Here is a 27,314-nt window from a genome sequence, read left to right on the forward strand (position 1 = left end):
GAAAACAGGCTTGTTCATTAAAAGCTTTTATATGTAAATTTTACACTCTGGGTTTTAATTAGAGCCTTAATAGCACTTCATCTACTTGTACAAGTTCAATTTTTAAGAATAATCCTTTAATTCATTGGGAAAAGTACCCACAATACCATGTGAAATGTTGCAACTTCTGATTTAGGATGAATTTTTTTTTTTTAATATACTGTCCATTTAATTGACATTGTATTAGAAGTTTGTTCTTTTTTTTACATTGGATGACTTAAATTTTGCAAAAGCAGTTCTCTAAAAACAAATCTTCTTTTTTCTGAATCAGAATCATGATCAATTCTTAAATAATTTCTCAGAAAATATTCTGATTGAAATCCTGTATGTGAGACTAAATTGGGCAATGAAACACTGAAAAAAACCTAAAAGTTATTTTTCACTCCTGTGGAAATGGTATAGATAAGGGATGAATAAACATCATCAATGACACTGAAGGATACCTTACTGAGAGAAAGATATTTAGGGAAGGTATGTTTGATACCTTACACATAGAATAAACTAAAATATCTTGAGGGACAGAGGTGGCAAGCAGGTCAGCAAGGAAAACTGCAAGATGAACTAAAACCACAGTGTAAGAATTGTCAGTCCTGTGTGCAAGAAGGATGAGCACTAGAGAGCACTTCTGGAAGAGACTCTGCTTTCCCAAGGACTTCATGCAGGCACCTACATCCTCACAGGTTCAAGTGCAGGCTCAGAGCATTAGAAAAGAGTCATAAAGGTTTATTGCAGGCTGAGAAGATTGTTATTTCAAAACTATTAATTGACAGGAGTGGGAAGTACTTGCAGCTAAGGCTGCAGGGGCTTGATGTCCTCTGGGTTCTGCTGCTTTAGTGATGCATCTGTAGTTTAGTGCTCATGTTTCAGTGCATGTTTCAGGAAGGTTCACATTTAGTATGAGGATGTTTTGAAGCAGTTTGCACAGTGTAGCTTCATGAGTGCTGTTCTCTGGGAGATTTTAAACATTTTAAACCTTCTCTGTAATGTTTTCCTCCTTTCCTGGCAGGGAGGTTATTACCCAGTATGCGTAAGGTAACTATCTAGAAAATGTTTCATTCAGAAGTAGAATATTATGACTCATGGGAGGTTTTAGTGTTCAGTAATGATGGGTTTTTGAAGTGATTTTCCACGTATAACTTGAATGGTTATATGCGTTCTAATGTTCTTTTTCCAAATTTCAGGAATTGTGAATGACAAAGATTCCAAAGATTCCATTACGGAAGGAGAGAATCTGGAAGAGGATGAAGAGGAGGAGGAAGGTGGAGCAGAGACAGAGGAACAATCTGGAAATGAAAGTGAAGTAAATGAGCCAGAAGAAGAGGTGAACTTAATCATTTACCTTGCTTCATGTAAAAAAGCATGAGTAATCAAGATTTTCATTGCTTGTTACTTTCTGAAGCCCTTCTAAGTCACAGAGTTAGTGGGTGAAACGTGGGCATGCACAGCCCAGTCAGTACTTGAGGATATTCCCATCCCAGTTTTGGGTATGTGGAAAACTGAATACAGTGTTTCTGAGGCTTATTCCAGAGAATTTACAGCAGAAACTTGAACGTGACAACTGTACTCAGGGTATGTGCTGCTTCTCAACAAAAAGATGCCTTCAGTTTTTTAGCATGAAAAAAAAACACTTTAAGATTATTTTCTTTATCTGTTATAGAGGCAAATGTATTGACTAGATGTCAGAGCAGTCAGGTAGGAAAAACAACAGCTGTTCAGAGTATGCCTATGTAATATGAATAAATAAAAGATTTATGGAGCATAGAAACCTTCCTTGTTTACTGTGCTAATAATATTTTGAATCAGAAGTGGTGGAGCCAATAAAAAAAAGACAAGTACATAGAAATTCTAACTTGTCACTGTGACACAGCAAAGTTGACGTGATAACTGTGGTGTTATGAGAAAATGATTTCATCAAGGAAATAGGAAACAGGTTTTTTCCATAAGCTTGGGTTGGTTAGTTTGCTAATAAGCCTTTTTTAATCTGTCTCTCAGTATTAAAGATCCTGAAGTTTGGCTGGTTTGTGCCTTTACCCACAAATTAATACCATTAGAATCACAAACAGTTTTGGGGTGGGGAGGGGACCTCTGGGGATCTTTGCGTTTCCCTTCTTTGAACTTGATGAGTTCTTCCCAGTCCATTCCTCCAGCTTGTGGAGTTCCCTCTGAGTGGCAGCACAACCATCTGGTGTGTTGGCCTCTGCTCCTAGATTTCTGCTGTACATTTTTGAAATTATCAGATAAAGCCCCATGAGTTCAGACTGAACATTAAATAAAAAACATAAACAGATTTACTAGAACTGAACTGAACAGGTTCAGATGGAGGGAGGGGAGGACAGGTGTGGAAAATGTGTGAGAGAAACCCAGGAGCAAGTGGTCCTTTTTTTTTTTTTTCAAATGGTCAGCAGTTATTAATTGAATATTTCAGGAGGGCTCTGACAATGAGGAAGAAGAAGGGGAGGAAGAAGAGGAAGAAAACACGGATTATCTTACAGACTCCAATAAGGAAAATGAGACCGATGAGGAGAATACCGTATGTATTGCAGCTGGAGAGAAGGGAACTGACCTTTGCATCTTTGGTTTTCTTTACTGAGTGTTTTTTGTCAATGCTGCTCGTAACATATCTGGGAAAACACAGCCAGAACACTCCCTGTTATTCTTTCAGATATATATTAGAGCTTATTTTCATGTTTGCAAATTTGGTTATTACTTTCTGAAAATATTTATGCTGTCGACTTTATTACAACATGTTTTCACAGGACTGTGCACTCTCACAGGTAGCTAGACTGGAAAATGTTGTGTAAGTGATGGTTTTGCAATGCCAGCAGTGGTAGCAAACTGATAGGATACAACAAGGTGAACTACTTACACTCCACTAGGTCTCAAAACAGAAAAGGAGACAAGCCAGGAAGTGCAAAATTCCTAAAATATGAATTTGGGATTGGCAGATTATAACATGTGCATCTGGTTGAGCCTGGATTGCAGTTACATAGTAAGAAAATAATGAACATTATAGAACAATGTGTTGGGATACTGACCTCAAACATTTTTGTTGTCATGTTGTCCTTTCCAGATACTTGAAGGGTAGTTTGTCTTGAAAATACCATCTAACTGTATGGACTTAATGGAAAAATGAGTTAAATAGGTTTGTTAAGGATAGAGACTTTTCTTTGTATTGTTGCCACATCTCGAGTGTGCCCACACTCATCTGCACACATACACAGGAGTATGTCAGAATATTGTGAGTGGCCAATAAATCAGGAAACACGTCTTTCAAGAAAATAATCAAGGCTGAAAACTTCTTTCTTGAACAATTTGGGGTTTAAAACTTTTTATGTACAATATAGAAGCAATAAGGATATTTTCCCACTTATTTCTAGACTGAATATTCGTTTTTCTGGAACTAATGTAATGGAAGGTTTTTTTCCATTGCAATAGGAAGTAATGATTAAAGGAGGAGGACTGAAGCATGTCCCTTGTGCAGAGGATGAGGACTTCATTCAGGCATTGGATAAAATGATGCTGGAAAACCTTCAGGTATAATAGTTACTTTCTTAATTTAATGTATAATTAACTGTAGTTGATTTTTCTTTAAAGTAAATAAGTGATTAGTGCTTAGCTTACCACACTAAAGAACATGGATGGTTTTTTCGCTGTTATTTCCTCTTCTCTGCAGTTGGCATGTTTGGATAAGTGGCTTTTAGTAAAATAGCTGTTAATTGTATTGTTTACCCAGTGAATATACAACATGCTAACATATATTTTACTGAATCAATAGTAACTGCAGCAGATACTGTGCAACACTTCTGACTTTATCCTAGGTTTTAATATGTTTAATATGTTTAAAATGCAGACGCATTTAAATTTACATAGCCTTTTAATCCTTTTTTTTTTTAGACACATCTAGTAAATATTTAAGTACTGAGTATACCAAGCCATGTATAATGAATATATTAATAAGATATACCAAAAAAATCTTGAATGTAGAATGTCCATTCTTCAGTGTATCTCATCAGGTCTCTAGATTTCTTTCCATAAGTGACTGTTATCCAAAATTCCTTTATAATTTGAAGTATTCTGTACCTGTAACTTTTTTTTTTCACAAACAAGGAAAACTACAGGGAAATGTAATAAAGCCTAATAAGTTTATTTATATGTTACCTGGTTCTCCTGGAAGGTTAAACCTTTTCTCAGTCATGCCAACCTGAATGTTGCCCTCCCGACTGACAGTGTCAGCATCTCAGCATTTACAGAATTTACTTTCTTTTGACAGCAACGGAGTGGGGAATCTGTTAAAGTCCATCAGCTGGATGTTGCTATTCCTCTCCATCTCAAAAGTCAGCTCAAGAAGGGTCCCCCACTTGGAGGTGGGGAAGGAGAGTCAGAGTCTGGAGACACGATGCCATTTGTCATGTTAACACGGAAAGGCAACAAACAGCAGGTAAGAGTTTACAGAAGGTATAGATACTTTAAATAAATAAATATATAATCCTTTCACTGTTTTGAAAGTCACACTCTTTAACTTTCGAAGTTACAGGGTATTTTATTTCTTCATCCTTTTCTCAGAATAGGATACACACAGCTTAATTTTGATAAATAGAAAATACCATATGTAGTTTCTTGGAATTCTTGGTTCTTGGTAGAAATGATGTAGAAAAATTCCATGATCAGATTATACCATTACTAATTATGCGTGGTGATTACACCAGTAGGAGATTGTTTTACCTGTATTTTAAATATAGTTGTGGAAGATGAAGGGCTGTGTTTGGTGGACTGCCAGTGAACACTGAAAGGAGTAGGGGAAAAAAAAAAGGAATATTCCAGAATCTTCAAGATTCTACAAGTTTTTCTGAAAACACTTTCAAGTTCAAATCAAGATATATGGCATTTTCTAAATTCCATTTCCTAAGTAACTGCCACTTGGCTGAATTTGTTCAATTTGCCAAAAAAAAAAAAAGTTATTATCTCCAAAGACATTTTTAGGAGACTTTTTCAGAATGCGCTGAGTGAGTCTCTTGGAGGAACTTAATTGGAAATGGTGTTGATAAAACAAATAAACTCTTCATGCAGCCAGTCTGTGTGTTTGTCTTGGCCCTTTTCTCCAGTATATGTTTGAATTTTCCTAGCTCAGCAAATGCATCATATACAAATCAGTACCTCACATATTCCACATGCATTTCTCACCAAGGTTTAGGTCTTTTAAAGAAACCTTTTCATTTTGGTTGTATAATTCAGTGATGGAAGTGAATGACTCTGAGTTTATATGGAAAGCAAAAAGCAAGGCATTGTTTCATTCCAAGCATCTGGGCCTTTCAAGTGTTTAGATCAGTGTCATTACTTGGCTTTTACTTTTGTTCCCTGAACTATGACAGTAGTTTGACAGTTGAGGTGTATAAACCTGAACCTGTCTTTCTCTTCCCTCATATGAAAGACACTTAAAAAAATCCATGTAGAAAGTGGTTGTTCTGTTTTCCTGGAACTTGAATGTTGTCTGCAAAGTTCTACAGAAGTTTTGAGTGGGGGATTTTTAACTGTTGTCATTGGTCTGAGAAGGGATTGAAGAGAACTCTTTTTGTAAAAAAAAATGGTGTTTAATATTTTCAGGATAATTTACTAGGAGTATCTGTAGTTACAAAGAATTTTGGGATCTTCATATTCCATGTGAGGGGAAAATATTGCTGGTATGTGGCTTAAAAAGAAAGCAGAACTTGTTCAGGACTTTTCCCTGCTCCTCCCCCAATATTTGGTTTTGGGAGTAGGTTCTTCCTGGCAAAAGTCGTCTCTACGTTTCTAGAAATGTAGAAAACAGTTGCTTTACAGACTCCTTCAGCTCCTGAGTTAATGAAAGGCTTCTTTGTCCATGCTTCTGTATTCAGAAAAAAATGTGTCTTAGTAGTCAGTTTTAATAGAAAAATAAGCAGGAAAGAAGAGGTGGAGTTGAAAAGAAAATAATTATTCTGTCTTACGGTACTTTATTTGAAATCTGCGTGAGCAGAGTGAGTGCAGAGTTTTGAAGTGATGGATGCACAGGTCACTGGTAAGGTAGAGCTGTAAACTCTCAGCTTTTTAAAAACAATCAAAAAAAGTTTGCAGCAACCTGGGGGGCTGGGAATAACTTCATCTGCACAGTCACTGGAGTGACAAACATCACCTCCCCACACAGCAGCCTAATTTCTGCTCTGTTAGCAGTGGGTTTGGTCTCTGTGTTCTTCCTTAGTGGTACTGCTGAAACGAGAAATCTTCACTGTTAGAAAGCACCTTCTGATGGAAATCATTCATGCTGTGCTTCCTTCCAGAGGTTAATATTTGGTAGTTGAGGTCTAGTTGCCAAATACTTGGTTCACATGTCAGTGTCCAGCCAGATCTTAGTGCAGCATCCACAACTAGTTTCTTGAAGCAACACAAGAACAACTGAGTGGTATTTACCAGCTGCAAATAACCTGAATTAATGCTCATTGCAGGCTGATGGTGACAAGGACACCATATTTTATCCTCAAAACTTACAAAACTATTAGCAATAGAACCTGAAACCTAACATGGTTATTTGAAGTTAGACGACAGCACTGTGAATTATTCAAAAGCCATGAGAGAGCAAGGGGAAATAATGTTGTCATCACAAAGGATTAGAGCTGAGCTCTCTCTAATACCATTTGATTCTTTATGAAACCATCCAAAAAGTTTTATGCCAGGTGAGTGTAAACTGAAGTGAGGTTTAGACTGTAAAAACAAAGTCACCAAGTGTCAAGAACTTTGGTTAATACCGAAGACAAAGGATTTTCTTTTGTTTGAAAGATCGTTAGCAAGGCTCCATAAAAGAATGATCATGTTCGTGGAATGGTCGAGTGTGTCCTTGAACGTGAAATTCTTTATCTCGTTTATATCTTTATCTCCTGATCTTTTTTTAAAATCTGTAATAATCTAGTCTTCTGAACAATCATTTTTGATCTTCCTTCAGTTTGCCATCTTCAGTGGAATCCTCTGTCCTGCCCCCACCTCACAGATTCCATAAGAGGTTTTTGATGCCCCTCTTCACTGTGTGCAAATGGGAAGCATTTCAGTTGCTCAGTAATCATCACATCCTGTAGTAATTGTCATCAGTGACTTGATTTCAGGTGGCAGCTGATTGCCTTGAGATAGTGAGTCACTGATGTTTTGATAATTACCAGGCTGTTGTTTTTCTGTATCTGTTTCTCTCATTTACAGTTCAGTTTTATTTTTTTCTGCTTTAAGCATCTTGTCTGAAAACACCAATCCCATTAAGCTGATAAATCCATGAAACAGAGAAAATATAAAGGACATACTAAAATGGATGAGGAGCTTAATGGTGAAGCCAAGGAATGATTTCTATCATGAAATGCTGCTAATGGATTAGTTATTTGTGTAGTTCATGTTAAGCTCATTTGCTGATATATGGGAACAGCCTGCTCAGCAATAAGTAACTAAAGCTTCCTTTGCTCTTGGAATTTCAACTTTCATTTTTATTCTTAATAACAAGCTTGTACTTATGTTCAATATAATATGCTATTACTCACAAAAAATATTGAATCTGTTGTTTCTCTTCTAAATACATCTTCTAGTTGGTAGGATTTAGGGAGTCACTGTACCCAGGTTTTTCTCAGGCCTTTGCAAGAGTTTGTCTTTACTGTTTCAAACACAGTTTATTTTCAAATGCTGCATCTGAGTACTTGGAGTCTTCTCACACTCATCACTTGCTTTCTGGTAGTTGGGCACTGCTGTCTGAGATGTCTTGAGATTGCTTAGTAATTATTGCATTAAGTACTAACCACAGGCACTGAGGATTTGGGGTTTACTCTAAACCTTCTCATCAGAGGTTTTGATAATGTATCTTTCCATCTGCAGCTTTTGACAGTGCAACGGAAAAGAACACTCAGGAATTTGCTGCTATTTCTGTGGAAACAGATCTCCCATGATGAGAACAAGCAGCAGGATTCAGAGCAGTTCATGGGATATTGAGAATGATTATCTTTAAATGCATTTCCCTTCCTAAAGCACAGAAATATTTATTTCTAATGGACATGCAGTTGAAGGAGGGAGTAAAATTGTTATAAATATGTCCTCAAACTTTAGCATTAAGGGTTTTCTGAGAGCTATTTCAGTTGCAGATAAGATTAATAATCACTCCTCTGTTTGGCAACAATTGTAAAAAAGAAAATCTGTGGAAATAACAACTTGGATTTCTGGGGGAAAAGAAAACACCTTCCTTATACCTCTCTGAAAATCTCATCTGAATTTCCAGAGAGAGGGTCCTTCTGTAGGAGTGCCAGGGTTACCTGATGTACCTTAGGGCAAATCAAATAAGGTGTTGAATGTGGAGTGTGGATGAGGAAGAAAAGATTAAATTTGACACCACAGCTGTCTCCAGACTAATAAGAAGCACTGGGGAGCCAGAATTATCCATAAAAAGAAAAGTACTGGCCAAGGAATGTCAGCGGATACCTGAAATGCTTGGAACATTTCATCACAAGGGATAGTAGCAGGAATTCTGCTTGGGGGGCTTCATCTCTTCGGAGGGAAGAGACCTGGGGAGGGAGATGCATCTTTCTGAGATGAACCTTTTTCTAAGGTGCTTTTGTCACAAGACCAGTGTAATTCTCTCTTGGGCACATTGGCTGGTGTGAAGAGAAGAAATAAAGCATGTGGCTGTGCCTTCCTGGGGAAAGGCAGTCAGCTTTGCTCCCGTGGATACTCTGTCCAATAGCTTTTGGCCTCAGCCTTTTTTGTATTTTTGTATTTGTTTTCTGTGTCTTTGGGAGGTCTGAATGTCTTCCATTTTCTCCTGCTGCTTTACGTGAAGTAGAACTTCAAACCGAACCAACAAACAACACACTTTGCAGGAGAAGCTGCTGTAGAAAGTATCACAGTAACTACAGTAACTGTAATCTCTCTGTATTTTGGATGGGTTTGTGCTGTTTTTCCCTGATGTGTATTTAAAAACTTGTTTTCATTTGCAGTTTAAGATCCTAAATGTACCGATGTCTTCCCAACTCGCGGCAAACCACTGGAACCAACAGCAGGCGGAACAGGAGGAGAGGATGAGGATGAAAAAGCTCACTTTGGATATCAATGAACGGCAGGAACAAGAGGACTACCAGGGTAAGAAAATCAGCAAGGATTTAATTTTCATTTTCAGGGCAACTTTCATGGATCTGCAGAAAATGTCATGTATGATGATTAGCAGCTGAGGTTCTGAATATTGATCTGCAGTACTTGGGGAAACCTGTATTTTGGGTTCAGTCATTCCTGGTTTACTCCCTGGTCTTTGTACTTGAATATGTTTTTATAGCTCTTCCATGAAAGGGAGTTTTCAAGTGGGCCTCAAATTTCAGAATTTCCATTTATTTTGGGAAAGGGGAAGAACTGAGATTGTTTCTTTAAAAATAAGATAACACAAAATTAATCTGATGTTTGCTGCAAGACAGTTGAGTTGAATACAAGATGAATGAATTCTGTGCAACCTAAACTCTATTTTTAAGCTATTAATAGGTATTTTAGATAGTAATAGTGTTTAGACTCTTCATTAGTCTTGCTGTAACTTGCAAATACTGAGGTGACCTTCACTTGAGAAATACAAACTGTCACCTCAGCTTCATATTGTAAAAGTTCTAAGGGTCCTCAAATCTGGAGCATCAGAATATATTAACAAAATGAAAGTTTCATACAAATGACATGATCTAATTTGTTTTTTGAAGATGTGCAAGTCAGGCATTTTGGAACCTGGGCAGACTGAAGCAAACAGTTAATACAGCAGATCATGCAGTCCCTAAACCAGTGCATTTGATGTGCTGGGTGGTTTGTTTTGGGTTGTTTTTATTTCAGATTCAACTTCCTTTGATCTACTCAGATAGTAACCAAAGCCAGACCAGTAGAACTGGTGATATTCAGCTCTTATGTTCACACTTCCATTGAACATCTTCAAAATTCTTGCTCTGTTTTTTTTTTTTTTTTGTGAATATGTTGCAGTCTGGTGGCAATCACAGTATAAGTAGTTAATTAGGAGGAAATCTCATTTGAGGTATTTAGTGAAAGGTCGTTGTTCATCAAGAAATGGGAAATAACTAAATTAAAGCAGGTCTGATTGTACAAACACTATGGAATCCAGCACTACTTGCAGAACTTTGATAGTACCAGAACTAAACTTGTAATTGTAAAAGGGAGTATGTTCCAGAGTGTCTACAGAGCTCTGAAATGGTAACACAATATATTCTTAGTGTTAAACATGGTAATTAGCTTAAAACTGCTTTTCTGAGACAAGCTGCTCCTATAAAGCTCACTTATGAAAATGGAAGAGAAAGAGTAGACTCCAGAATTATACATTTAAGTGCTTTTCTCAGACTTTTCTGTGGGTTTTTTGTCATTAGATACTTCTGATAGTTTTACTGGTCAAGGATTTGGGTTTTATGCCCTGTTGTATGACTTTGTTGATATCTTTAAAATGAATCTGTTTAATCAGGGGTTTTATTGTGAGTGGTTGTGCTTCTTATCCAAAAAAGGAACACATTGATTAATTTTTGTTGGACAAAATCAGACAGCTGATACCAATTGATAACCAGTAACAGACAATTTTTTTTTAATCATTTTCTCATGGATTTTCTAGGTGTGTAAAGTATAGGAGGAAAATCAACATAGAAGAAAAAGAGGTTTTCCACAATTGACACAATTTTCCACAATTTCCACAATCTCTTTTTAAAACAGCTGTTGGTTCATCTTATTAACCTGGGTAATATACAGAGTAAAACCAAACTGAAGAGGACCTTTTAATCAGGTTAAATTAAACAGGCCAAATTACATTCCTTTTTGAATTACTTTTTATTTAGATTTTGAGCATTTGATTGTTACTTTTGAAGAGTCAGCTTGTCTGTAACAAGTAGGTACTTATCCATTGAAAGAAAAGAGTTGGGTTTAAATTTCTGTTTCAAGCTTTGAAGTTACCAGAGGAGGAAGAAATCTCCATTTCTGGCAGAATGCCTGGGGGTTGTCCCAATGTTTGCACATACACTTGTGTTTTTTCATCTGCACAGGGCAGCTAAGAGATGGAGATTCACCAGTGCACTTCAAAGTAGTATCAGATAATGATGTGATGCTTCAGCAAAGTTTATTGTATTACAAACATTATTTTAATTTAAAGAAATAGTGGGAACTGGGTGGCTCTCTAGTTTAGACTGGTACTTTTCTGTGTAGGTTATTTTTTACTTCAGTAAAACCAAAGAGGTTCACTGACGTGCCTTCAGCCTGGATAACACACTGTGCTTCCCTGCCATCTCTGCCTTCTGTTCCCTTCTCCAGGATTGACCTTCCAGTTACTGACTCCTCACAAACCCTGATACTTCCTTTCCCCCGGTACAGACATGCCTGTACTTGCTCATTCCCTGCTTCCAGCACCTGGCTGGCAGGGTACCCTCATCTCCTCTGATTTCCTTCCTGAGCCTCCTCATTGCCCCCGGAGATCTCTCCTGGCACACAGGAGCGTTTGGAAGGAGCTGTTTCCTGATGTTTACAAACAGGGACCGTCAGTGTGTTCAGTGGCCTTCTTTGCCTTTGCCAGGTGTTGAATACAACACAGAGCATGAATACAAGGGCCATTGGCTGTTCACACCAACGCTGGGTTTTAAATCAGTCGCAGTTTCCCAGTTAATGGAAGATGGGGTGGAGAACTTACTGAGAGCTTCCCCTGCATTCCATAAATAGTGAGAGAACCTCCTTAGAGCCTCTTGTTTTGCCTTGTGCAAGTCATGGAGAGCAGTGGAAGTGTGTGTGTGGAGCAGATGATGGGTGTGTGTCTCCAATGAGATTACCAGAGATTAGAGAACCAGACAGAGCAGACTTTCAAACATAATCTGTTTAACAGCTTATTCCACTTTTCCCCTTCATTTATCCCATCTGTCTGTTTGCTGAGTAATGTAGATCCTTGCACAGGTGGACTGTCGGGAATACTTTCCATTAGGTGCACCAACATATGGGCAGGGGTTATGTGTTGGTTCCTGGGATGTGTTTGTAATTATGTTGGCCACTTGATAACCATTAACTGAGCCTGGTAAAGAGGCATTTTTTATCGTTATAAATTGAAATGCAATTTTAGAAATTAAGTTTTACTAAACCCCTAAATACAATACTTCTCTGGCTTAAACTGCCCAAAAGTTGGCTGTCCAGGGCTAAACTGGATAGTGTGGCTGCTGTCTGCACACACCAGATTCTTCCTCCTGGTGATAAAGTGAAAAACTCCATCCATGGGACAGCTGGTGCAATGTAGGTCAGCTGAGTCACCTTCTTCAGGTGCCTGCCTTCCCTAGGAAAGGATCCAATTATGCCAAGCTTAGACTTAAATACCTGACTTGAAATGCCTAATTTTAGGACGGGTTTCTTGCTGAGTCTTTAATTGGCAGCAGCATTGTCCACTTGTTACTATTTCAGGGAGGTTCAGTGTGGAAGGCCCCTCATGCTGCTGTGAGTCTTTGTCCCTGATCATCGGTGGAGAAAGTGTTGGCTGATGTGTTTAGAGAGAAAAGGTCACAGGCCCTTTCTTAAGCACCTGTGATTAAAACCATTCCCGGCAGTTCCTTCTGTAGGAACACCTGGAAATGCAGGTTCATATTGCCGGGTGGTTTGGGTTTGTCAAAGCCGTCGATGCAATTTAGTAACTACTTTTAATTATCTCTTGTGGAATAACTTGAGGAGTGTTAACTCTATAGCAAATTGTAAGTAAGGTCTCTTTTACTAAATGTCAGTGAAATGTGCTTGTAAATTCCTCTGTAAAAAGATGCATAGAAAATGTACTTAACTTCCTTCTGCCTGCAATTCCAGAAATGCTGCAGTCTCTGGCACAGCGTCCGGCTCCAGCAAATACTAATCGGGAGCGGCGGCCTCGTTACCAGCATCCGAAGGGAGCACCTAATGCTGATCTAATCTTTAAAACCGGTGGGAGGTAGGACAATCTTCCTTTAAATGTGGTAATTCTGGTTCTAGGCAAGTAATTACCTTCATAATTGAAACAGATAATGATCTGTGTAGTCGAGTGGATTGGTTGTTCGTTTCCATTCTGAAGCATTCTGTTAAAAAACTGAGCAGTGTTTGGTGCTTCCAACACAGTGTCTGTGAATACCGCCCTGACAGAGGTTTGGATGTGACTGCGAATACCGCCCTGACAGAGGTTTGGAAGCCAGAGGATTATTTTTCAGTTGTGAAATGATTGGTAGAATCTGAGCCTCTTTTTGTAGGGGAAAAGATGCAAGTCTGCTTTCTTGGTGAGAGGGGGGAGAGGGTATTTTTGAGAATCTCGAGAAATTCCCATTATGCTCTCTTTGTTTGGGGAATTTGACAGCTATTCCTCTGTATTTGATGCCCTGAATGGAAAGTAAATATAGTTAAAATGGGAAGGGGAAGGAGAACTTTCAGTTTATGGTGTGCAAGAGCGTTCCAAAACCACATTAACACAAAAAGACTCACTCCAGATTGCCTAATAGTTGTTCTGAGGCTTTAATGTATCTCAGAGTGGCTTTTCTCACTCGGAGTAAGCTTGCAAATAAACCACTAAATTAACCCTGCAGCACAAATTTGAATAGACGGAGTTTCAGGTGAAACACAGACTTGCTTTCATGTTTCTCCTTTCTTTGCAAGTTCATTTTGGAGGTGGATGGATGAGAGCAGCAACTGGGAAGGGACAGTTTACCTGCTAATAGTTCTGTCTTTGTAAACTTCAAATAGGTTAATGTATGTGTTGATCCTGTGTTACAGCAGCATTGCCAACTTCACGGTACACATTTATAGTCATTTTATAGTGTCCTGATGATCACTCACTCCTCTGAGACCCCATACAGATACTGCTTGTACAAAAAAACCCCACCACCTTTTTTTTTTAAAGAGATTGCAATTTAAAAGAAATGCTTTTTAAAAAGTGAACCAGATATAAGTCAATAAAATGAGCAGCACTTTCCATTTAGTTTTTTCATACCACTGTGGCCTAATGCTGTCCTAGAAATACAGACTGTTCAGTTACACTGAATTGCCACAATACTTGCAGGTGTTTCATAAATAACTGTGCAATCTTCTCTTCTTTGTCATCTTTCCCAGAGGCCTTGAACCTGCATGAGGAGCACACAGCAGTTATTCTTTAAATACAGCAGCCAGACCAGTAGATGTGATATTCGTAGATTTCTTTTAAATGCAGTTCTTTAGAAAACTTTTTGTTTTCAGATGTTCTGGGGAAAATATAATTCAGGACTTTGCTGTGAAGTAGGTCAGACATTGTCCAGTTTGAGTAGCGTTTGCCTGTTCAAATAGCTGTGCTATGGGCTTCCAACTCTGATGTAAGTTTTATATTATATAATTTGCTCTTTGTTCCTTTTAATCCATGAGCTCCTTAGAACAGAGAGCAGGAAGTTTGTTTCAGCAGGTATATTTGATTTGTTGGGTACTGCAGTGCTCTGCCTCAGCTGAGCCATCTCAGCCTGCAGTGAGGGAATGTTACTTTTCCTAACTCCAGCTGAAAGGTATTTAAGCAGAGATTTATTTACTGGAGGCTGTGGGTCCACCAGTGGCTTCCCACTGGCACACATAGTCACCTCCATTTTAAGGTTTCTGATTTATAGGATATATTGAAGATTGTCTTCTGCCTTTGCCTGGTGCACTGCAGTCTCTGCCCACACCACCCTCATGTTTTAGTGAAGTTACCCTGTGGATTCTGACACTGGTGTATCTTGCTGGCAGCAAATAGGAACTGAGCTGTTAATTTTAGTATCTGTTTGGAGCAGGTTTCACATTCCTGCATGGCAGAACCAACTTGTGTAATACAGATGTTACCACTTACATAAGTGAGCTGTGTTGTGTTGCTGCTTCTTTGTATTTGAAGACAACTGGGATGTTATTTTCTTGCAACCAGAACTCAAACTTACAGGAAATAATGATAATTTGTTGCTTTCCTTAAGGAGTGCAACTTTTTATTTTAAATTTCCTGAGTTTAGGGATAATCTGGGCAAGTAAATTTCCTGGTTGATTCCTGTGTACAAGCTGACCGGTTCCCATAGCCAGGGTAGGGATGAGGCCTTTCTTGCATTTCAGGGAGCGTTGAGAGTAGAGAAATCAATCTCGGTTGTTTTTACCTTTGCTTTTGTGTTGCTAAACACGTCCTAAGCACCGTGTTTCAAACACCTTTTAGAAAGTTAAATCCAAATCTACCTATTGGAACAATTGATTTCAGAAATTAAGGCAGCCTTGGGTTCTACTTTGTGTTTGGCCTTGAAGGACTGGATCTCGCTAAGCAATTAGCTCTATATATTTAAAAAAAAAACCAAGAGAGAAATCTTTTGCAGTGTTTACTTTATTGGTCATCTCTTAGTGCCTTTTTTCTATATTGAAGTAAATGCAGTGAGATTTACAGGCTTTGTCAGATTTCTTATTATTTGGTATGTGCAAAAGGCTGGATCAAAAATTGGAGTGTATTGCTGTTTGTGTGGAATTGCCTCAGGTTTTGAGACCTGCTAATCCTGTAAGATAATTTACTGTGACTCCATTAAAAGTAGAGTTCCTTGCTTTGCTTCAGCAGCACAGGGAAGGCAATAATTTTCTCTCTTGCCTCCAGTTCTGTAGCATTTGTTGGGCTGTTAAACTGGTACCTTCAGGAAACACAAAATTTACTAAAGTAATTTTTTTTTGGTGATGGGTTTACCATGAAAATACACTTTTACAGTTATGAATAGACTCTCACTTCAAAAAAAGTGGATTTCCTTTGTTTGAAGAGGATTGAGATCCATTAACTGGCTTGATTTTAAAGTGAAATTAAAATAACCACATTATATAAAATGTATTTAAAAACATTGATTACCAAGAAAGAAAAAAATAATTACAGTGAGGAATTTGACTGTAGAGAAGCAGGCCTTACCAAGGAGTTTTATCTCATTAAATCTCTCCTTATTAAAAGCATTAACTTTAAAATTCACTGTTGCTTTGAAAGTATAGTAAAGAGGGGCCTGCCTGTGTCCAGACTCCCTCTGGGGATGCAGGTGTAAGCTGGAAACAAAATGATATTCAAGTTAAGTGGTGATTTTAGGTCTCCTGTTTGCCTCTGACTCTTATTTCTCTTTAACCCATTTAATAAAGAAAAATGAAGCATAACAGTAATAACAGGATGCTGGGATTTTATTAGCTAAATATTCCCATCATATAATATTGCATTAATGCTGAAAGATCAGAGTACAGATAATAAGGAAAAATGGGAATTTAACATGATTTCCTGCTTCAGCTACTGGACAAACACATTTCATACATCACCTGTCATGCAGTTGATGCACTGACCAATACTATGTAATGAAACTTTGAATTCAGTTCTTACTGAGATGGGCCTTTTAAACACAGCTGAGAAATTCCAACCCCCCCTTTTCAGCTGTTTTATGGGAGGAAAGTCCAGGGTGGGATATGGGAGCAGGGGCTTGGCTCCAAACCTGCATTTGCAGATATCAGTGAGCCAGACAGAAAAGGTGGAGAGAGACCTGGTCACAGCTGTAGTTTAGAGGGAAAGGAAGGCAAAATTGTGTTTATTAGCCATATTCATTCATAAAGAGTCTGTTTTTAAAAGAGTTCTTTCAATATAAGTAAGAACAACAACAAGCAAACAAAACTCCCTGCAGTCTTGTGGCCCTCTGGAAACCAAACACCAATCCCCAAAACACCTTCCAGCTTCCAGCCCATTCTGGCTTTGACTTGACTTTGTCAGAGCATTTTATTTTTGATGAACAGATAAGAATACGAAATCACTTGCACAGGTTAAGATTCTCTAACTTAGGTGAGTCCAGCATTTGTGGGTTGTTTGAATTTGTGATGTTCACAGTACAGAAATTTATAACTGAGATTTGTTAGGAAATTCCATGGACACCTTGGCATTTTCTGTTTCATGTTCCTGGTTTTGGTTAATGTGATTAGGGGAGAAAAACAAAGAGCATCAAAGCTGAGATTAGTCACGAGAAGCAAAGCAGCGAGTGATGGGAGAGGAGGTGTTGGGAGAAGAAAGTTTGTGAAGGAATTTATGAAGAAATAAGGTACTGCAGAAATGCAGAGAGCTTTGGGATTGGAGGACACAAGGGGATTAGGGAGAAGTGTGAAATCTTAATTTCAAAGGTCTCTCATGTTAAGAAAAAGATGATTCTTGTGATCTTGTGATGTCAGCAATGTGCAGAAAGGATTTGATTATTGATGTTCTCCTGGGCACTTCTCAGTTTAAACTGTGCTGTCTTGCTGACTGAGCTCTCCCAAGTTCCCAGTGCAATGGATCTGGGGCTGTTTCACAGCCTGTACTGTGGTGTAATATTTGTGTCTGTTCTCACGGGTTCCATTTTCTGCTCCAGCCATGGTTTGGTCAGAGTGGTTCTGTGTGTTTCTCTACCACATGGAGTATGTGGGCAGTGTTAATGCTTAGCAGTGGAGTGAGGAGCTGACTGTGTGATTTTTATACAAATTAATAACTGTGTCAGTAGCAGGAAGGGAAGTTGGGAGAGGAGAGATTGCAAAAATTTGGGTCCTTTTGTACATAGAGCTCAAGATGTTTTCAGTTACAGCTGTGTGCTAAGTCTGACCTTGCCAAAGAACAGTTTTGGATCGAGTTTACTATTTCAGACAGAAGTGTGAAATACCTGATTTGGGAAAAACCACTACCGTGATTTTTGGCAGCAGTGCCTTGCTGTGACCACTGAAACACTGACCTGCCACCAGCGTGTCCTGGCAGCTGCTGGTTTGGGTGAGAGGCATTTCTACAAAATTAGACATGTGCAGCCACTCCCAGCCCTTCTCCTTCACTCCCCATCAACAGTAGAATTACTTTTTAATGGGAAATGGAGAGGTAGAAGCATGATACTGCAATTCAATGATGTTTGAAGTTTCTTCTCAGTTGTAGCATTCTGCAAGTGAGATCTCAGGTCTACTAAAACTACCAAAATTAATTAAGGGTCCTTTCTATTGAAACCACACAACCAGTGTTCCTGGCTGTGCCACAAAGATTTGGAATGTGACATTATTTAACACTGAAAGGTACTTAAAACCAAATAATAGAAGCAGTTCTGCAGTGAGTTCTAGTAAAGCACTAACTCAGGACTTCCTGGCAAAAATACACAGTGTGTTTAAATAAAGCACACAAATATTGGATATCAGAGCAAAGCAGCACATACAAATACAGGATTAGTGTGAAAACTTCCTCTGGTACAAGGAATGCAGTTAACATCCCTGCAACATTTTTCTTGCAAGACTTTCAGTAAAAAACAGGTTTAGGTGAAAGGACTGTTCAACGAGCACTGGAGGTTTATGCACTGGTGTAAAGAAACATGAACCGTTGTGTTTACATGGTGAAAGATCTGTGTGTGTCGCCCTGGAGGTTTGTAAATGCTGAAGTTTTACTTGCTGTGTATTATTAATTTTAATTTGCAGTTTAGAAATGAGCTGAAAACCAGCCCAGGTACAGTAACTGGCAGTTGTTAAGAGAATTAAATGTGATTTCTTGTGGGTAGAGATGAATGAGGGACGATGAAAGATTTTAATACAGTTGCTGACTCTTAAAAGGTTCCAACCAATTATTTGCCTCTAAAAATCCCTCTGTAACATTCCTGCAGTACTTCCAGGTATTAGGAAGCTGCACAGAAAGGTTTAAAATAACTTGTTTTTTAACAAATTCACAGCTCGGCTTCGATAGTTTAGCAGCTTATCCAGGAGGATAAGATACAGGTTATCCACCTTCTTTTGGGTGATGTGGCCTTTTGAAATGTTTGTGCAGAAAACAGAAATATGCACCTTATGTTAGAGGGTAAAGGGATATCAGAGTGACTGGCAGGTGCTTTTGGTGGCCCCTGACTCGGAGGGTTTTGGTGCTCTCACACTGAACTGTTTCCTCTCTCCGCTCTTCCCGCAGGAGACGTTGATCCAGCAGCCGGTGTCATTTCATTAGGTCCTGTATCTCTGGTGTTGTGGAGTCCTCCAGCGATTAAACGAGAGCAGTGGACACATCTCAGCATGTCAGTCTAGAGCGTTCAGAAACCTGGGACAGGCTGGGGCCGTGGGGCAGAAAGAGCAGCCTCCCCTCTCCCCCCTACCCCCCCAAAAAAGCTTTTTGTTATGGGAACCGCGTTGAGGGTTAATCTTCTCCTGGGAGCAGAAGTCCGAGGATGAGGTGGTGAACTTGGCCAGCTCGGTGAAGGCAGAGATCGGCCTGAAGGTCAGACGGATGACACTGGAACGGGAAAGGCCTTTGGCAGCTCTGTGTGCGGGAAAACAAAGCTCTGAACTCGCCGCGAGTTCCGTTCTCTCCAAATGGAGCACTTGGTGTTGGAAGGATGTTCTTTGGGGGCTGCAAACCTACAGTAGGAACACGTAGAGCCAACAGCAGAATCCAAAAGGAAACCCTGACGAGTGGGATAACTTATCAGACAGTCCTCAGCGAGGACGGTTTGGGTTAAGGAAGAGCCTTTTGCTGCCAGATGAGCAAAAAAGGGGGTGGGGAGGGGTGAAAACTGCAGAGCCAAGGAGGTAAAATGTCTGTTGGGGTCTAAAATAGAAAGTGAAGTCGATGAACACGGGGTGTTGACTCGTACTGCTTGGAACAGCCTGACACCAGCCTAAGGACAGGGATATAGTTGAGCCCATTGTATGTATCATTGAAAACCAAAACGTGCCAGTCAGCATAACAGGAGGATGTCAAGGAGTGGATCCAAATACCTTGTTGATCTTCATGGGTTGATAAGCCTCTGTGTCTATTGAAACCAACAAAGTTTAAAAAAAAAGATTTAAGTCTGGAAACAAGTAGAATTTTTATTTTTTTCTAAGTAGAAATGAGGTTTCTTGGTCTGTTTCTGACAATCTGTTATTTATTAGCATAGGGTTTTGTTTGCTTTCAGGTAGAGGTAGTTCATGGAGTTAAGGAGCTCATCTGTATGTTACTACTAATTCTTTTTTCTAGCTCTTTTAAAATCCTTTTTACCACTGGTTTTGGTTTCTGCATGTAGGAAGAGAGACTTGTAAAGTTGTAACATTTCATACAGAAATGCCGCCCGATCTTCACCAGCTTCAGAAATCTGACCTTTGCCAATGCTGCAATAAAGTGTTGTAATTTAGAGTTGTGTCTGTCTCGTGACATTGACTTTGTTCTTTGGGAATGATGTTTTGAAGGGTTTGTGGTCTGTCCTGGGCTCTGGTTTGGACGGGAATTCCAGGTCTTTGATTCAAGTGTTATGTGATGGTTTTCCTATCATTTTTTTTTCACATGAAATTCATGGCTATGTTTATTAATCACATTTGTAACTCTCAGCTCCTCCAGGAATGTCTCCTACAGCAGTGTGACCATATCCACTGGTCAAATCCAATTTCCACTTACCTGCTGAACAATGCCTACGAATCCCTAATAGCAAATTAAGCATCTAATTGTGATTCAAACTAAAGTCAACTTCCTTTTCTCAACGTGCTGCTTAGTTTCAAAAGCATTTAATTTATCCAGATTGAAGAACTGCATAAAAATAAAACATTAGCTCTGTTCTTTTTGTGTCGATCCAATGCCTTGGATGGAATTGGGATCAATCGAAATACGTTTATAAAATTATTCGCTAAAAATAGTTTGTGGTCAGCTGGGGATTTCCTTGACTTCAGACTGAAATCAAAAAACAATTCAGTGAAACCTTTTGAAGTTCAATTTTAAAATTAATTATTCTCACGTTGTGCTGAATAAAACCTCGAAGACCGTTGTGAGTGAAACAGTCAGGGTTGAACACACAAGGACAGACCTTTTAGCAGGGCCTGTTGCAACAGGACAAAGGCTGATGGTTTAAACTAAAAGAGGGTTGATTTATATTAAATATAAGGAAGAGCAGTTTCATCTCTTGATCTACGTGCAGGTTGTTGCTGCAGGGATTGTGTGGCTCCCTCTCATGTCATTAGAATCCTTTGTCTTCCTTTAGGGATCATTTAATTACAACAATGGGGTGTGCAGCCTGGGATTGATACAGGAGTAGGGGAATAACCTATACTTTGGTCAGTGTCTGTTATCTATGGATGTTGCTGCAGGATGTTTATTTTAATTAATGAAATCATGTTTAATGTCATTGCTTCTCTTTCCCCGCAGTGCAGTGACCCACAGGTGCACCAGGGCACTGGGGAAATCATCCCAAGTTCCGCCTGTGGCACCGTCTGATGGGGCAGAGGATGTTCCTTGGGGAGCAATTCTCCTGGGATGCTGGTGGAAGGTGCTCTTGCCAAGAGCATTTCTGCAGCAGAGTTCCTGAGCCTGCATGGAAGGAGTTAAGTCTGGGAAAACATATGTAGGTGAAGGAGAAATTATGTCCTTGATTGCGTAAAAGATCCCAGTTATCGTTCTGTGGAAAGAATTTGGACTCAAGTCAGGCCCTGGAGTTGTGTCTTCACTGACATGCGGCTCCTCGAGCTGCCTCGCTGACAGACACAAAGTATTCAACAGTTTTTGTGCCTCAGTTTTCCATGATAATTTCTCTTCCCACACTTCTCAAGCCCCTAAAGCTCCAGGCAGGGACTGGGGGAATTAGGTCCTTCCCATTGTAGGAGACAAGTTCTTGACCATCTGAGGAACCTGAACATGTGTAAGTCCATGGGAACCTGACAAGATGGCCCTGAGGGCATCCCAGAGGCTGGAGCAACTCTCCTGTGAGGAAAGCCTTGAGAGCTGGATTGGTTCTGCCTGGAGAAGAGAAGGCTTCAGGGAGACCTTGGAGCAGCCTTTCAATGCTTAGAAGGGGCTTAAAGAAAGATGGAGAGAGAGAATCCTTAGCAGGGTCTGTAGTGACAGGACAAGGGGCAATGGTTTGGAACTGGAAGAGAGTAGGTTTAGGTTGGATATGGGGAAGAAATTATTTCCTGTGAGGGTGGTGAGGCCCTGGCACAGGTTGCCCAGAGAAGCTGTGGCTGCCCCATCCCTGGAAGTGTTCAAGGCCAGGTTGGACAGGGCTTGGAGCAACCTGGTCTGGGGAAAGGTGTCCCTGCCCATGGCAGGGGATGGAATGAGATGATCTTTAAGGTCCCTTCTAACCCAAACCATTCCCTGATTTATGGCACATCACTTGAAAGCCTGTTGGAGCTGAGGTGCTGTGTTAGCCCTTGCCCTGGGATGGAGCCAAGGTGGCTGGGAAGAAGCTCTGAAATTGGAAATTGGTCCAGGAATGTCAGTACTTGCAGGCAACACCTTGAACCCCAACTGGTGCTACTGGATGTCTCTCTACCTGCAGTGATGTAATGGGACAAAAAAAGCAAAGGTAAGTCTTTTTTCTTTCTTTTCATGAATTGCTGAGTTTCCAGACTTGCTATAATTTCAGCTTCCCAGGCTTTCAGTGAAAGAATTTCGTTGTGCTGCTATTTCTGTTATGTGCATAAAAATACTACATACAAGCACATCAATGCCACAGCACACACATAATGCAGATTTATGTATATTGAGGCTTAGAAAACCACCTCTGTATTGAGGACTCTGCCTGATTTCCTTACATTCTCAGCATTTTCCATTTGCCTGTTCCGGCAGGGCAGTGATTGTGTCCTTGGCACGGGAGTTGCAAGAAGCTGCCGTGTCCAGCTCCGGCACTTTGCTGACACAGCAAAGTCTCTGCTTTACATGGAAAGTGACTGAAGTAAATGCAATGCTTGGGAAGTGCTGACTTGGGAAGCAGCCCTGGATGGGCTCTGTGGGCCAGCAGCACGACTTTCCCAGCCCAGACAGCACATCCACATCAGCACCGGGGCCAAGGGCAAGCAATGAACAATCCGTGCTTGTTTGACCCAAAAAACCTCTGGCACAGCTGGGAGGGGCAGCTTGGTGGGACCACAGCGGGGTGGGAGGTGTGAATGAAGGTAAATAAATGAAAAAGTGAGTAAACAAACTCACTAATTACTATTATCCCCAAAAAGTGGTGCTGTAGTATTAGGACCACACGTCCTCGCCAGGAGAGTGAATGTTTTCCTAATAAATCCATCAATAATGTTGCCATGAGCCTGCTGTTGCCCCCTGGTAAATACATCAATCTTTTCTTTATTTTTTCCCCCTCTTTGAGCTTCATCACTAATTTGTTCCACACTGAGGTTTTCCTCAGCTGCTCTGCCCTGCTGAAGATGCTCCTCTGAGATGACACTTTCCTCTCTTCGCAGAACTCCACTATAAATAGGTTTTTTTCCAACCACTCCTAAGGAGATCCCAGTGTACTGCAAGTAGGAAACTATTTGAACAAGAATCAAACAAATGAGCAAATGTCAAAATATTTACTTGTATTGTTTGAACTATAAACTTTGCTTTTAAGTTATTATTGTCGGGTTATGATTGTGCCATTGAAACACTTGGTGTTTATGATCCTTGTTAGAAGAACAAACAGTGTGCTGTAAAAACGCCTCTCTCCCTCCTTCCTTCCTTCCTTCCCTCCATTACCTGGATCCAAGCCATCAGGCAAATAAAAAAAATGTTTGAGACACTTAAAAAGAAGGCAGCCATTTAGATATTGCTGATGTTTATTTGTTCTTTGACATTTACCTGCAGGAAAAAAGTTTCTGTCGTGCGAGGGATAAAGGGGAGCGACGTTTCCTGCTGGGAACAAGTCAGACTTGAAAGCCCAGGAGCTTGAAAACTTTGTTTTATTTCACCCTTAATTGTTTTGGGGCCGCTTTTTGCAATATTTTGGTTCTACCTTAGGGTTGCCTTGGTAAGGACACCCCTGTCACAGTCTCTTAATGTGTTTCACAGCCCTAATGCTCACAAGAGGGACCTGGAAGCGATCCCGGATGCTGGTGATGCTCCTCTCGCTCCAGGTACCTCCCAGCTCTGGAGAAAGGCAGGAGGTGCCATATTTTGGGTCCCATGGTTGCAGTAGGTACCTCCCTGCACACTCTGCTCCATCCCTTTGGTGTCAGTCACTGAAGTACCCAAGGAGGCTGCTCAGGACTCTGTTTTCCCACCTGCTGGTCCTTCCTCCTGGGACTTACAGCCACTAATTAGTCCTGTAAAAGTCCCTTGTCTGGTTAATTTGGTTGAATCAAACCACGTATCCTCATTTTGGAGATAGACATGAATTTACTTCTTTAAGGTCCCTTCCAACCCAAGCCTTTCTACTATTCTGAACCCTTGGCTTTCCTCTTGGGCAGCTCCTGGTTGAAAACAGCACTTCCATGGAAGAGCGGTGACAGGCTGACTGTGACCACCTCTGCTGAGTCCTCCTTGCTGTGCCAGTATCCCATTTTTTAAATTATATGTGGTGTATATATTATAAATATACACACACACACCTCTTGTAGATCTGTTCACGGTGAGCAAAAGATCAGAAGTTCCCTCCTGGGAAGCAAGACTTAAAGAAGTGAGGAAGGCTTTCGTAACCCACCTGAAGGGAGGTTTGGTCTCCACTGTGTTAATCCAGTAAGTGGTTATTAAATTGCTACAATTTGCTGGAAGTTGCATCCCTGGAGCGATGGAAATGAATATAAAAAGGTAGAGAGAGGGATCTGAGAGGCAGCTTTGGCTTCTATTATCTCTGCTCTGAGAAACTTTTCATGTGGAGGTGCAGGCTGCAGTTTCCTCCTCAGGGTCAGGGCAGGAAGGGCCCTTTCCTGGGAGGAAGGCACAGCTTCAGTCCACTTCTCTCCGGGAATTCAGCCCAGCTGTTCCAGGCAGACACCGGTTCCTCATCCCTCCTGTGGCAGACTTTTTTCCTCCAGCATACAATTGGATGCAGCAGCAGGACTTACACAGTCCAACCCTCCTACTGTAATGCCCAAGAGGTGTAATTGTGGTTTATTATTCAGGCAGGTCCCAAATCCCACGCCTGCGAAACCAGGAGTTTATTCCTGGCTGTGAGGATTTACCTGACGTAAAATCAGAGCAGCTTTGGGGTTCAGAGGAAGCCTCACTGCTGCCTGCAGGGTGACACTGCAGAGGAAAGTCTCCGCTCTTGGCACAGAGCCGTGGGGTTTATTATGGGATGCACCAGGAATGGCTGTGCTGGGCACGCAGTGCCCATTTCCTGGGCTGGAGTGCACTGGAAATCTCATGCCATAAATAAAAATTAAACCTAATCAGGCAAACAAAAATCCGTTTAGGAGGCAGGAAATGTTCCACGGTAATGAAGTTTTGTGTCGTGAAGCCTGAAGACCCTGTTGATCCTCTACCCTTGTGCAGGGTTGGATATTGGAAATAGAAATGTGCTGACAACTGTTTCCTAATAGATGTTTAAATATGAAGAAATGACCTCCCTCCTGCCACGACAGCTTGGAGGAATTACTGTTTTCCTTCTGGTGTCATTCCACCCTCTGAGCATCAGTACAAGGGGTGGCTTATCTTTGTTAATCAGAGTATGAACAACTCATGGCACATGTGAGTCTGAGCTTCCAGGCTGATGGATTTTTGCCCGGGCTGACAAGATAATTTAATGCTACCAAAGTGGTAGGTGTGGTGGTGGGAGAGGAAGGGTGATTCAGGATTAGTGCATCAGCCTGGAAACCCGAAGGTCAAGCTCATCTCTGCTCTTTTTCCTTGGTTTAACATCATTGCCCTTGTTTCCCAGCTGGAAAACGCAGCCCTTGCCCTTCCTTGAGGCAATGGATAAGCAAGCAGGGATCAGATAAAAAAATTGCACAATTTTCTGATGCTGGCAGTAACAGAAGCTGGGAGAGCTGAGAGCTTCCTTTGAAATGCTGGGAAAAAACACATCACGAAGGTTTGATGGTGAAGTTTGACCTCCCCAGCCCGGTGAGGAAATGAGCAATCCCGTTAGAACAGAGATCTCCGAGGCTGAATCAGACACGGAAGTGACTTGCACGGGAAGCCTCCGTCAGTGGTGAGAGGGGGATGCTGTGATGGAGCAGGAGTGTGGCTGTGCCCAGCAGGGGCTGGGGGCTCCAAGGCTCCCTGCAGCTCTGGGCAGGCTCCCCGGGTTCGGGGCGGAGTCTCAGGCCCTGTCTCAGCTGCACTGAGCTGCCGAGTTGCTCCTGGGCTGAACAAGCCGTGGCTCAAGGACCTGCCCTGGGGTCCCTGTGGGGCTTTGCCAGGGAGTGTGGGGACACTGGGAGGTGGATGTGCTCTTATTGGGAGAGCTGGGAGTGGTTCTGTGCATCACCTCACCAAGAGAAGTGTGATGCTCAGTAACCACTAAGCTGCTCTTCCCCCCAGGTCTGGCTGCTCTCTGGGCAAAGCATCCCTTGCCCGCCCCAGCCCTGTGTCCTTAGTCTGTGGGTCAGAGGCTTTTCCAGTAACTCCTGTGATCTTCTGTTTGCAAACCGGAAAAGGGAGCGGAAGGATGTCCTGGCTCCTCTGCTACAGCAGCGCCCTGGGAAGGGAGAGGCACTTTCAACCTGATGAAAGGCACTGGTTGGCCACACTTCCCAACCTCACCTGCTCCAGGTGCCTCAGAGCTCCACACGGGGCTGATAGTGAACAAACCAGGAGAATTCCATGATAGATAAGGTAAGACAACCATTTCCTCCTGCCCAGTGCAGTGTTCCACTGCTCAGGTGACTGCTGTGGCACGTGGCAGGGGCTGAGCTGGTGGGAAGGGTGAGTTTGAGAGGGCAGACGAGGTGACACCACTGCAGGATCGGTGGGGACACTGCCCTGGGTCAGCAATGCCAAGGGAAGGACTAAAGCCAAAGTCTGTGCCAGACCCTGGGCAGCAGCTCAACAATGTCCTTGGATGGCTGTAGCGCAGGCTTTGGGAACTGGAGCTGCTCCCTGACTCAATGGTCAAGCAAAGGATTTAATGTATTTATTTCATTTTAAATTCAAATGGTCAGCATACTTTTTATTTTTTAATGATGGGGAAAAACCCTCAAACCCAAAATAGTTGGTCTTTGTTTGCCCCTGAGGTGAGGACACTGCAGCAGCTGCATCTCTTTATGAGGCAGAGACACCCATCTGAGAAGAAAATAATGGTCCTGGGTAGGAGTTGCCTCAGCAGCTTTGGGAACCAGTCAGAATTAGTTTGTGGTTCCTGGGGCTCTGTGAAACATTCATTAAAGCTCAGGGGCAGGTGCAAAGACCCATGAACAAAAGAGAAATTGAAGCTGAGTTGCTCCTTCAAGCCTGCCAGCTGGTTTATCTACCGATCCTTCTGCCTGTTCACTTTAATCCTGAAGGTACTGAAGCCTCTCCTGGCTTTCTTTTTTTGGCCAGTTGCAAGTAGCAGCAGGTAATTATGGCCCAGTGGAAAACTCCTATTAACAAAAATAATCTTTCCTCACAGTTCCCCTGAGGTAAGAACACATCTGACCATTTGGTGATGTAGTCAGGGATGCACTGACGGCTTTTC

At 41.2% G+C, this 27,314-nt stretch overlaps 1 protein-coding gene across 3 annotated transcripts in view; it reads left to right on the forward strand.

Annotated features, from left to right (window-relative positions):
- UPF2 (UPF2, regulator of nonsense mediated mRNA decay) overlaps positions 1–20,137 on the forward strand; it is a 55,172-nt gene extending 35,035 nt beyond the window's left edge. For 2 of the 3 annotated variants that reach the window (XM_027679545.1, XM_027679546.1), the window contains exons 16-22: positions 1,221–1,360; positions 2,465–2,569; positions 3,475–3,573; positions 4,310–4,477; positions 9,009–9,150; positions 12,856–12,976; positions 18,938–20,137. In XM_027679545.1, the coding sequence (XP_027535346.1) occupies positions 1,221–1,360; positions 2,465–2,569; positions 3,475–3,573; positions 4,310–4,477; positions 9,009–9,150; positions 12,856–12,976; positions 18,938–18,947 (785 nt within the window). In that variant the 3' untranslated portion in view covers positions 18,948–20,137. Of the gene's footprint in view, positions 1–1,220; positions 1,361–2,464; positions 2,570–3,474; positions 3,574–4,309; positions 4,478–9,008; positions 9,151–12,855; positions 12,981–18,937 lie in introns of those variants that run through there. The other variant, XM_027679547.1, reaches the window with a different exon arrangement.
- Positions 20,138–27,314: the final 7,177 nt, after the last annotated feature.

The sequence above is a fragment of the Neopelma chrysocephalum genome, unplaced genomic scaffold (genome assembly GCF_003984885.1).
Source record: "Neopelma chrysocephalum unplaced genomic scaffold, ASM398488v2 Primary Assembly neopelma1_45, whole genome shotgun sequence".
Classification (NCBI taxonomy): Eukaryota; Metazoa; Chordata; class Aves; order Passeriformes; family Pipridae; genus Neopelma; species Neopelma chrysocephalum.